At 37.3% G+C, this 12,181-nt stretch overlaps 1 protein-coding gene across 18 annotated transcripts in view; it reads left to right on the top strand.

Annotated features, from left to right (window-relative positions):
• Positions 1-12,181, top strand: part of Cdc42bpa (CDC42 binding protein kinase alpha) — a 257,942-nt gene that overhangs the window by 226,565 nt on the left and 19,196 nt on the right. For all 18 annotated transcript variants that reach the window (XM_057769503.1, XM_057769501.1, XM_057769494.1 and 15 more), the window contains 7 exons: positions 326-407; positions 2,088-2,304; positions 3,030-3,092; positions 5,091-5,684; positions 7,310-7,407; positions 10,729-10,813; positions 11,727-11,850. In XM_057769503.1, the coding sequence (XP_057625486.1) occupies positions 326-407; positions 2,088-2,304; positions 3,030-3,092; positions 5,091-5,684; positions 7,310-7,407; positions 10,729-10,813; positions 11,727-11,850 (1,263 nt within the window). The remainder of the gene's footprint in view (positions 1-325; positions 408-2,087; positions 2,305-3,029; positions 3,093-5,090; positions 5,685-7,309; positions 7,408-10,728; positions 10,814-11,726; positions 11,851-12,181) is intronic.

Genomic DNA, 12,181 nt, shown 5'->3' with positions numbered 1-12,181 from the left:
GGTCATTTGAGATTTATTATGGCAGGCATGAGAGTTCATTGGGGACTCTGGAGACTAAAAACCCCTTCTGCCTGTGTGCCTTGTGTGTCTGTATGAGTCAGCAATTATGTCTAGTGTAAAGTGCCAGGCTACTCCTGATGGATTATTACCTTGAGTACTGTCAGTCACTAGTGGGGAAATCTTGTGTTTTGTTTCGTTTTAAATTGAGCTTGGGTGTTTATACAGTTATGCTTTGAGGATTGCTTCATGTATGTTATTTGGATATGTAAGCAAAACCATACACAGGCAACATGTAATAACCCTAAATGTTTAACTTCTATTTCAGAGATGAAGAATTTTCTGTGAGTTCAGTCTTGGCTTCTGATGTTATTCACGCAAGTCGAAAAGATATTCCCTGTATATTTAGAGTAAGTCTGTGTATGACTTGAGCACTTAATTACTTCGAGTTTTTGCATGTATATTGTGTATAATGTGCATATATGTTTGTGTGCACATGCTTGTAAAGGCCAGAAATTGATGTCAGATATTTTCCTTGCTTGCTTTCCTCTTTACATACTGAGACAGTCTCACTGAACCTGCAGCTCACAGCTATAGCTAGTTAGCTCGCTCGCTTGCCCCAGCAATCCCTGTCTCTACCTCTGGAGTGCTGGAATAACAGACAAACCTACCTGACTTAAACCTGGCTTCTGGGGATCCAAACTCTGACCCTCCAGGTTTGTGCAGCAAGTGCTTTATCCACTGAGCCAGCACCTAGTTACTTGTTTTTAATGAGTATGTTTTACTACTACGTATAAACCATAGAGTTACTGGACAAGACCCAGACCTAGTACTCCAGTATTTACATGAATACAAGATTATGCTAAGACTTGTAGAATGTATAAATATGCTTTTAAAATATGCTTTATGTTCTTCATTTTTGAATCCCAGTTCATTCTTCAAAATATTACCACATGAGGTTTCTCAACTTAAAAACAAAAGCGTTTGTCTCTGTAAAGCTCTTATTTTTAAAATTGTGTTTCAGTTGTCTATTCCTTTATAACAAATACTCCAAAACTTTAGTAGGAACATTTTCCACTGTCTACAATATTGGCTGATGTTCCTCTTGTGATTGCAACCAGGTTATTTGGGACAGGAACATCCAAAATAATGTTTTCTTCACATCTGTGACTTTGATTCTGGCTGTCAGCTGGCCAATGTCAATTCTCCTCTTTATATTCATGGTCTCTCTATATATGTATATGTCTTGATCTGTCTATCTCTCATTATTGCATACAGATAATTGCCGGTAGCTGTCTTGATGAAGTAAGCAGCACAGATTTGTAAAGCTGTTCTATTATATCTGTCCTTCCTATTTGTCTATAAATCTTATATGTAAGAAAGTTCAAAGATTTAAATGTAGTCTCTCACTTTCAAGGCCACCAACTGTTTATTCTCCCCTAGCTCCCAAGGGAGTCTGTTAAGGCTCCCTTACCTGTAGCTAATTTGCAGTAGGATTTTATTGTTACATAATTGAAAAGTGCTCTGACTTATAAACTTTTATTTACTTCCTGTTTCAAGTGATCTAACCTTCTCCAATGATAACATGAAGGATTGCTAGGAAGTACAAGAAACTTTCAGAACAGAATGATATATGCTTATGAGCATAGGAGCATGCTTAACTTCATGCCCTTGATAAGTTACTTACTTTCTCTTTATCATGGAGTCTCAAATATAAAATTAGTATACAATCATAGCTCCTGTCTCACGAAGCTGTTAAGAGGGCTAAATGAGGTAATGCTGGTAAAGTGTTTTTCTCCATGATACTCGATAATTTTAAGTGTCACTTGTTAAATCAGTGTATGCAATGCATTTTATGGCATTTTGTAACACAGAGCATGAAGTGATAGTAACATTTTGATTTGTATCATCTCCTACTGTTGGAATTAAACATTCCAGTGAGATACTCGAATTCAGCATAGCTAAAGTTTGCTAAAGGGATAATTTGATAAATGCTCATTTTACTGTGAGTGCTAAACAAATGAGCAGAACCCCGCAGCTAGCATAAAAGATGTCTGTTTTCTAATATTATGAATATTAAATTGTTTTAGGTCACAGCTTCCCAGCTCTCAGCACCTAGTAACAAATGTTCCATCCTGCTGCTTGCCGACAGTGAGAATGAGAAGAGTAAGTGGGTAGGAGTCCTGAGTGAACTACACAAGATTTTGAAGAAAAACAAATTCAGAGACCGCTCTGTGTATGTTCCCAAAGAGGCCTATGACAGCACCCTACCCCTCATTAAAACAACGCAGGCAGCTGCAATCATAGGTATGCACTTATAGCAGTCATCATAGTCCCATAACTGTTTACTAATCTATATATTGAGTTGGCCCCACTGTTTACACAGTGTCTGGCGTGTGTCAGATGTCTGTGGGTGAATGTGACCTGTGTCAGATCTGTGTTTTAGCCCTCCTAGGAGTAGACGTGCATTGTCTTCTTAAAGAGCACTAGTGCTAAAAGCCAACTTGGTAACTTTTTTCTACTTTTGTGAATTGAAACAAGTTAATTCTCAGAGTGTGGGTTTCACGTGTAATATGTGTTCTTGAGGAGTTTTGAAGTCATAGAATATAGAGCATGTCACCAGCAAACAGCAACTTCTGTTTACCTTTTTGTTTACCTTTTTGTACATTTGTTATATGCGTGTTCCACTTCTGTTGCTGTCCAGTAAATATGAGAAGTTTAGTGAGCAGGATTAAACTGCCTTTCACAGTGTTTCTAGAATGATTGATGCCTATGATACTCAAATTGGGTTTTTAGTTTTCTCATTATTGAATAAGCATTTCCTTCCTTTGATACTAAAGCAGACTTTTAGCTGATTGTTCTGTTTTAAAAGACATGACATATTTATACTGCACTCTGAAGAGAAATATAAATTGTATTTTGATTTTGTTATTTAACTTTATTCTAACACCAAATTTTTTCATTATCTGGTATATTCTGTTATCCTGACATTTTTATCTGATTAAAAAGTTTTATGTTTGTGTTTTAAATAGATCATGAAAGGATAGCTTTGGGAAATGAAGAAGGATTATTTGTTGTGCATGTCACCAAAGATGGTAAGAGAAAACCCAGTTAATTCTGAAAAAATTTTAAATTAGATATTAGAAAACTCTTGAACCTAAATTCTAAGAGCAGGATTGTGTTACTAAAACTTTCCAGATATAATTTTATATGTTTTGAATTTCAACAGGTTTTTTTTTCTTTTTCTTTTTGGTTTTTTAAGACAGAATTTCACTGTATAACTCTTGCTATCCTAGAACTCAGTATGTAGACCAGGCTGGCTGAACTCACAGATCTGCCTGCTTTATCTTGGGGATAAAGGCATGTGCCACCATACCCAGCTTTAACTCAAAAGGTTTTCAATTCTATTACCCCTAAAGCTCTGTGTACTGCCCCTCTCCTGTTTTACTGAACAGTTTCACTCATGTCTAAAGATTACACATAAAAGACAAAGTCACTTTTCTCATTCTTAGTAGTACTTTAAGAAGAAATGTCTAAAATTCCCCATGGTTCAGTGCAACAGGTTTTTAGCTCCCTAGAGGGAAATAAAGTGCTGAGTGAAATAAAGCAAAACCAATTGAATTTGCTTTTCATAAACATAGCATTGTAAGTTCTGTCTTTATATTAGGTTAGATCCTGAGCAAACAGGTCAGTCACTAAGCTTGATGAGTTTGTTCCCCATAGGAATACCTTGAGAAGCGTTAGGAAGATGCTCCAGTTGGTAAGTGCTTGCCATATAGCACTGGATCCCAGAACCCACATAAAAAGCCGGACATGATAGTGTATGTTTATGATCACAACACTGGGAATGTAAAGGCAGATGGACTGGTAGTAACTGGCTTGCCAGCCTAGCCTAGGGAAGGAAAAGACAGATGGACTGGTAATCACTGGCTAGCCAGCCTAGCCGGCTTAGCAAATCCCAGGTCCCAGTAAGAGACCTTGATTTAGCAAACAAAGGTGGGCGTGGGCAAGATGACTCGGCAGATAAAGGTGCCATACGTGCCTGGTGATCTGTGTTTGATCCCTGGAACCCACATAAAGGTGGAAGAAGAAAACTGACTCCACAAAGGTGCCCTCTGAACACCACACCCATGCTGTGACATGCACCCACACACATACACAACTTTAAAATTTTTAATTAAAAAAAAACGAAAACTGAAGGCAGAAAGCTCCTGAGAAAGAACACCTCAGGCTGATGTCTGGTGTACATGCTTGTGCATGCATACATGGCCACATGTACACACAAACACCTGAAGAGGTGGAACTAGAGAGATGGTTCAGCGACCCTGTCTGCCCTTGCAGAGGACCCAGTGGTTCAGTTCCCAGCTCTTACATGGTAGCCTACACCATCTGTAACTTATATTATATTCTAGGGTATCCAATGCCTTTTTCTGGCTTCCATGGACACAGGCATGCAAGTGATGCACAGACATATATGTAGGCAAATACCCACATACATAAAATAAAATTTTAAAAAGAAATACCTAAAGAGGAACATGAGTTGCAGTCACTTGGGTTTTAAAAATAGGAACTCCATGGTGAAGTTGCTAGAATTCAGTACCAATAAACAAACTTTGTGAAGTATAGGCATGCTTTACACAGGACTTCTTTGCCTTGACTCGGAAGATCTCAGTGCTGAAATCAATACCAACTATCAGCTATTGGTAGGTTAAATGATCTGATAATGGGTTCAGTTATCCTCCTTTTTTTCTTCTGTGATTTTGGCTCTTAGATACTTTTGTGTGTATGTATCTTTAATATGGATTGGGTTAGGGGGCTGGAGAGATGGCTCAGAGGTTAAGAGCACTGACTGCTCTTCCAGAGGTCCTGAGTTCAATTCCCAGCAACCACATGGTGGCTCATAGCCATCTGTAATGATATCTGGCGCCCTCTTCTGGCCTGCAGGCATACATGCAGACAAATACTGAGAATACTGTATACATAATAAATAAATAAATCTTAAAAAAAAATATGGATTGGGTTATATACTTTGGTGTTTAATTTTGATATAATTAATAAACTCGTTTTGCATTTAATGTTGTTGTTTCTTGTAGAGATTATTAGAGTTGGTGACAATAAGAAAATTCATCAGATTGAACTCATTCCAAGTGATCAGCTTGTTGCAGTGATCTCAGGCCGAAATCGCCATGTCCGACTTTTTCCTATGTCAGCTTTGGATGGACGAGAGACAGATTTTTATAAGCTGGCAGAAACTAAAGGGTGTCAAACCATAACTGCTGGGAAAGTGCGCCATGGAGCCCTGTCCTGCCTGTGTGTGGCTATGAAAAGACAGGTCCTCTGCTATGAGCTGTTCCAGAGCAAGACCCGACACAGGAAATTTAAGGAAATTCAAGTCCCAAGTAATGTCCAGTGGATGGCCATCTTCAATGAGCAACTCTGTGTAGGATTCCAGTCAGGATTTCTCAGATACCCCCTGAATGGAGAAGGAAGTCCATGCAATATGCTCCATTCAAATGACCACACACTATCATTCATTGCACATCAACCAATGGATGCTATCTGTGCAGTTGAGATATCCAACAAAGAGTATTTGCTGTGTTTTAACAGCATTGGGATATACACGGACTGCCAGGGCCGAAGATCTAGACAACAAGAATTGATGTGGCCAGCAAATCCTTCCTCTTGTTGTAAGATTCTCTTTCTTGTCTATCTTTGTCCCTTTTTGCCTTTTCACTTACTTTAAATATAATCATTTTTACTAACACCTTGGTTTTTTTAATCATTTTTAAGGTCTCCCCCAAGTACTAATTATGTTGCTAAAGTAAAATAACCATATATTGTAAAACCTAGACAAACAGTGAAAATTAAATGCTTGTAAGACTAATCTTTCAATGGAAAACTTACTGAGATACATTTTTTAACTACATGTTGTTGTGTTTAAAAATAATCCCAAATCATTTTTTTCATTGTCACCCTAAATATAGTATCCGTAAGAAACAGTAGCTCATAAGACTTATGCTGGGGAAGTTACTAAGTCGTTGTTTAACATGTTCTTGGAAGATATAAAGTGACCTTTATAAGAAGTATTACTTCATTTTATATTTTATAGGTATATATACATATATATTGATTTAAATTTACTTATTTCACTCTTTTCTTAAATATTAAAATATTAAATTTCATTCAATACTTTATCAGTGAATAATAATCACTGTTGAGTACATATTTTACTGTATGACATGAAGTCATGAGTGAAATCGATGCAGAACTGTCTGCCTCACAAAGTAGGGAAGATTCCTGGGAGTAAGTGGTTAGATAGGATGCTGTTACAGGTGTTCAGGGGAGAGAACGTCTGATCCAGATTGCTTTGTTTGTAATGAAAGCCTCGTAAGCCTGCTTAAATGTGAAGAGGAAAAAGCCATTAGAGAATCAGTAGGAAAATGTGGACTGTTTGGGAAATACAGACAGTAGAATAAGATGTCCCAAAATGACCCAAAGAGCGTGGAATTCTGCAGTCCAGTAAAACAATTACTGGGGCAGGAGCCAAGGACCTCTCCCTTGCAGCAGGAAGGATGGAGGGAAGGGCAGTCCAGATGAGTTAGGTAAAAGAGTGTATCTCGGGATAGTTGTGTTCTTATGACAGAAAAATGATCAAAAGTCTCTAACCTACCCAGATTTAACTATTTATAGTGTTTTATTTCTTCTGAAATGAACGTTGTTTTCAGTGACATATGGGTAAATGAATGCTGTTTCATAACTGAGCCAGCTATTCAATTGTTCTAATGTGAAGTCAGTCAGGCTAATACATTTCTAGTCATAACTGTAGTGTGAGTCAATCACTTACTTTTTGCTTGTGTTGCCATTCCTTCCACAAGTGTGGATTGAGCATCTGCTCCTGTCACACAGCTGCCAGTCACAGTGCCTGTAGCAGAACACATGTCATGCCTATTTTACTTTACCATTCTAGACCAGAACACTTTGGTGAAATTTTCTGTACTTTGTGTGTTTCACTGTCAACAGTTTAACTTTAAAAGTCCAATACTTTCAAATGCCATGAAATTTCTCATAAGACAAGGTGTGTTCATTGATTCCTTCTGTATTGGGCTTATAATCTGAGCTATAGCATATCAGTTCTCATTCATGCTTTATGTCCTGCTCACTTCAAAACGTTTATAACATCATTCTTATATATAATAACTGTTGGGTTTTGAAATGTTTCCACTCTACAGTTGCTTAGGATAGACCTTTCAAAGTGTTTGGGTCTTAATAATTCTCAATAATCAGCAGGTTGTACCTTCCTTCCTCCCCCCAGGTTACAATGCACCTTATCTCTCCGTTTATAGTGAAAATGCAGTTGATGTCTTTGATGTAAACTCCATGGAATGGATACAAACTCTTCCTCTCAAAAAGGTAATGGAACACTTAAATGTGGGCCAAGTTGGTTAATTTTTTATTGCAGATATTCATTGTGCATAGTACTGTTACGTAAGGACATTTTCAAGAGTGTGCATATTGTACATTAAGCATACTATCTCTGAGCCCCACTACTCTCTCTCTTATTCCCCCTCCCTCTCTTGTGGGGGTCTCTACAACCACCAAGGAGTATCAGTCTTTGTAAGACAAGAAGAAGTCAGTTCAACACACTCAGTAGCCAGTGTTGGTTCAAACTTTGAGAATCTGACACTGGGCAGTTTATTTTAGAAATATTTAAATACAGCACAATTTGGAAAAAAAGTTTCTTGTTGATAAATAACTAGTCCCGTGTGTACAATAAAGCTTAAGGTATGACTATGTTGAAATTTTTTGTAAAGTACATGTGATGTCTTCCATAAAGATGGGCACTATAGACTAATCACATGTAACAAATTAAGAGTCTGAGGTGTGGATGCAGTCTTGGTCATACATATCACAAAGGTTACCAGGCTATTAACCACATCCACTCCCAGCCTTCTGGGTGGAAAACAGGTTATATACATCTTTCCCTGTGAAGAGACAGCCCTGTTTGCTTAATACTCCTGGTTTCCTTAGTACTTATCTGTGAGCACAAGGACCTCTGTGTCTTCTGCACTCTCCTTCCCCTTGGTTTTCCTAGACAATAGCACTTCTACTTTTGCATCATATATTCATAAATGATTTTATGTATCTATATAAAATCTAAGAACTGCGTAGGAGAGAAAACCTACATATTTGTCTTTCTGAGAATGGGTTAATTCTAAGCTGGTTAGTTTATGATAGGTAGGCCAATGCCATAATGTATTTATTGAATTTAATTTCTCCCTATAAAATTTGGTTTTTCTTGTGATGAGCAGCTAGAGCACATACTGCAACCTAAAATGTCAGTGTATTGCCTTCTGCTGTAGGTTAAAGGACCCAGGGAGTATACTTTGCATGTATCAATAGGCAGGGGTCAATTCCTTCATTTTATGGCTGGAAATGTGAAATCAAAACTTTGTAGGTGTCTTAATGTTTTAAGAATAGTGGTTTCACCAGGCGGTGGTGGTGTATGCCTTTAATCCAAGCATACTCGGGAGGCAGAGGCAGGCAGATCTCTGAGTTTGAGGCCAGCCTGGCCTACAAGAGCTAGATCCAGGACAGGCTCCAAAGCTACAGCAAAACCCTGTCTCAAAAAAAAAAAAAAAAAGAAAAAAGAAAAAAGAAAGAAAAGGAAAAAAAAAAGAATAGTGGTTTCCCATATGCCTAATAAAACACATTTTATATTAATATTTCTATTTCCTTAACAAGGAAAATTTTTTATAAGTATGGAATTTCTATTTTGCAGAAATGAAAAGTAATCATGTTATATCAATATATTTGGTGTGTATAGTGTAGGTGCCATTAGTTAAAGGTCAGGTTAGAGGAACAGGGGAAATAAGGAAGCCAAGATCATTAAACATATGCCTCAGGTTTTTTTTTTTTTTCCAAGACACTGTGTAGCACTAGCTGCTTTGGAACTCACTCTATAGACCAGGCTGGCCTCAAACACACAAAGATCTGCCTGCCTCTGCCTCCTGAGTGCTGGGATTAAAGACGTGCCACCACAGGCAAAAATATGCCCCAATTTTAAGATATATTAATAATGTAAACCCTCAGAAAAATGCTACATTATGTAAAGTAACAAATACATCATCCTCAAATTTGTAAATTTGGATTGGCAACAGTTTTGTATTTCATTTTTTATGACATTTGCAATATGCAAGCATGTGTCCTGTAAACTGAATAACACTGTGAGCTCTGCTCGTTTCCTAAACACAATATCCCAGCGTCACTGCTTCCACATGCCCCATCTGTGTCCCACACCTTACCAGGGTTGTGTGTATTCTCATCCTGTTGCTTGCTGTAAAATAGAGGAGCTGGAAATTTTAAGAATTCCTAAGTAAAGTAATATTCAGTTTTGTTTGATTTTGCAATTTATTAAACTGTTGAAATTACTGCTTTTTTCTTTGCTGTCTTTGCTCATTTATGGTGTTTTTAAGATTCATACATGTTACTGTATGTACTACATAAAGTTCATTGGTTTTTCACTACTATAAAATAGTCTTTTGGGTGACTACTTTAGTGTTTATCTATTATCTGGTTGACAGCGTTTGAATTACTGCTGACTCTTTGCTGTTGTCAGCATTCCTGCGTATGTCTCAGTATAGGCCCCATCACCTCGCAGTGGGGTTGCTAAGGCGCAGGGGCTGCAGCTGTTGAACCATATGCTATAGTGTCATCTGTTTTCCAAAATATTAGCACAAATGACAGTCACATCAGCATCATCTATGGTTCTCTCTGACCCATATTATCCCTAGCACATCATTCTGTAAATCGTGGTAAACTAGTGTGTCACTAAAGTACTGTTTTGCCTGTCCCAGTTAACTGTGATAATGCCCTTCATACTTTCCCTTATAGGCAATACCTGGTTATGTTTGCTCATCTTTTTGTTGAATTTTCCATTTTTTTTCTTCATGATTTATTGGACTTCTTTATGTGGGTCCTGAGTTACTAACACACAGGATAGTCTCCTCATTTGTCACATCTGCTCATGTTCATGGTGTATTTCCCTGAACAAAATTACTAATTTTACTTAAGTAAGATGTTATTCCTGTTGTTTAGGTTTTTCTTTTTTCTCTTCTTAAGAAACTTTCCTACTTCAAGACCATAAAGATACAATCTTTATTTTCTTCCAAAAATATTCCTTCTAACTCCCACATGTTGCTGTGTGCAGTATTTTGTGCATAGTAAACTTTCTATTATTGTACATTGCCTGTGATCCACTTAGAACTAAGCTTTAATATATGGTGTCAAGTAGGGATCTGGCCATATTGGTTTATGTGGCTGGTTCCCCCATCGCTGTTTATCAGTGATAATTTCCCTATCTACTCTTTCATCTGCAGATATGTGGGCATTCAGTGTTTAGTGATAAGAATTCATGAAGTAAATGTGTTCATTTTTTAGTTTAGTGTTTTGGTCTCTGATGATTTTTAAATGGTTAATTTTAAGGTTTATATATTCTACTTGATTTATTTGTCCAGGATAGAATTCCTTTAAACTATTACTATGATGCATTAAGTTTGTTCAAATTATATATACCTTCCTGGTAAGATTATTAACTTGAGATGTTTTAAAGAACTGTATTTTGACTTAACATAAGTGAAATGTCTTAATAGTGTATTCTTAATAGACTAAAACTTTTATGATTTAATTTTTAAAGGTTTTATTGAGATACTAATTTTATTTTTATTATTTTAGGTCCGACCTTTAAACACTGAAGGATCATTAAATCTTTTAGGGTTGGAGACTATTAGATTAATATATTTCAAAAATAAGATGGCAGGTAAGGGATATATTAATAAGATCAATTCAGTGGAAATATTACATCTGTCCAAGGTATTTGTATATGCAATGAATGCCTCAGGCATATCTCACTCTGGAGTGTGCAATGCCTGCTCTCAAACTCTGGCAGACAGTAAAGACAAGCTGTGAACAAGCAATCCTGGTGAAGCCTGTATGGCTGTGTAAGCAAAGCGTTTGACACACATTCTTTTCCTATGGCGCACCTGATAAATAGAGAAGATATGGCTGGGTATGTAATATTTAGAACCTAGTCCGTAGGTTCTAAATTATAGACACTTGTTCAGAATTCCATCTGGGGGATCTTCAGGAATCCATCTCCATCTATTGCACAGTGCTTCTGAAGTACTGAAGATAATGTGGGAAGAGGCAAAAAAGATCATAGGAGTGAATCCCCAGAATAAGGACCTAGAACAGGAAGCCTAGAAAGTGAAGATGGAGAAAATAATTTATGGAAAGTGAGTTGGGGGCATTGTTTTTAAGAGTGAAATGAATGGGGCTGGAGAGACGGCTCGGCAGTTCAGAGGGCGTACTGCTCTTCCAGTGGACTGGAGCCACTGAAACCACTCTCTGCAGGAGAAGGAAAACAACGTGAAGATACTGGAGGAGAAGTGGCTGGTCAAAGCCGTAGCACCAAGACAGCTTTAGTTTTCTTCTAGCAAACATGTAGTATCTTGTATTTATAATTAAAAATAAGAATGTGTTTTTGTAAGCTATGCCTAATTTAGCATATATCTTTTAGTATATTCCACTGAAAATTACTGCTTTCTTTCTTATTTTTAATGCATAACTCTTGTCACAGTTGTACATATTATTCAGTTGATTGCAATGTCAGAAATTAATAGATATAAAGAATTTTAGCAATTTAAACATTATCATTATTTTGTTTCTCACAGAAGGGGATGAACTTGTAGTTCCTGAGACATCAGATAATAGTCGAAAACAAATGGTTAGAAATATCAACAACAAGCGGCGTTACTCCTTCAGAGTCCCAGAGGAAGAAAGAATGCAACAGAGGAGGTATGTGGTTCACTTGTGCCCAGCATCCATCCATGCTGATGGCATCTGTCCATGTTGCCATCACCCAGAGGACAAGCTAGAAACAATTGAGAAGAACGATTTGGTATCTGAAATTTTGTCACTCAGCTGTGATCTAAAATTGTAGAGCCAAGCACGAGTAATGCTCGGGAGTCTCTCCAACTGCAGGGGTTCTGAGCTCATGAGTGGCATCCCTCAGGGCTATTTTAATTAATACTGTCAACGTTATGAGAATACAGTGGGTAAAGTACCAATTTCACTCATTTCTGTATGTATATAGAAGAGTTATCATTTCTGCCATGTGTAACTTGTA

This window comes from Chionomys nivalis, chromosome 5 (assembly GCF_950005125.1).
Source record: "Chionomys nivalis chromosome 5, mChiNiv1.1, whole genome shotgun sequence".
NCBI lineage: Eukaryota > Metazoa > Chordata > Mammalia > Rodentia > Cricetidae > Chionomys > Chionomys nivalis.
This window is presented reverse-complemented; position numbering and strand designations above follow the sequence as displayed.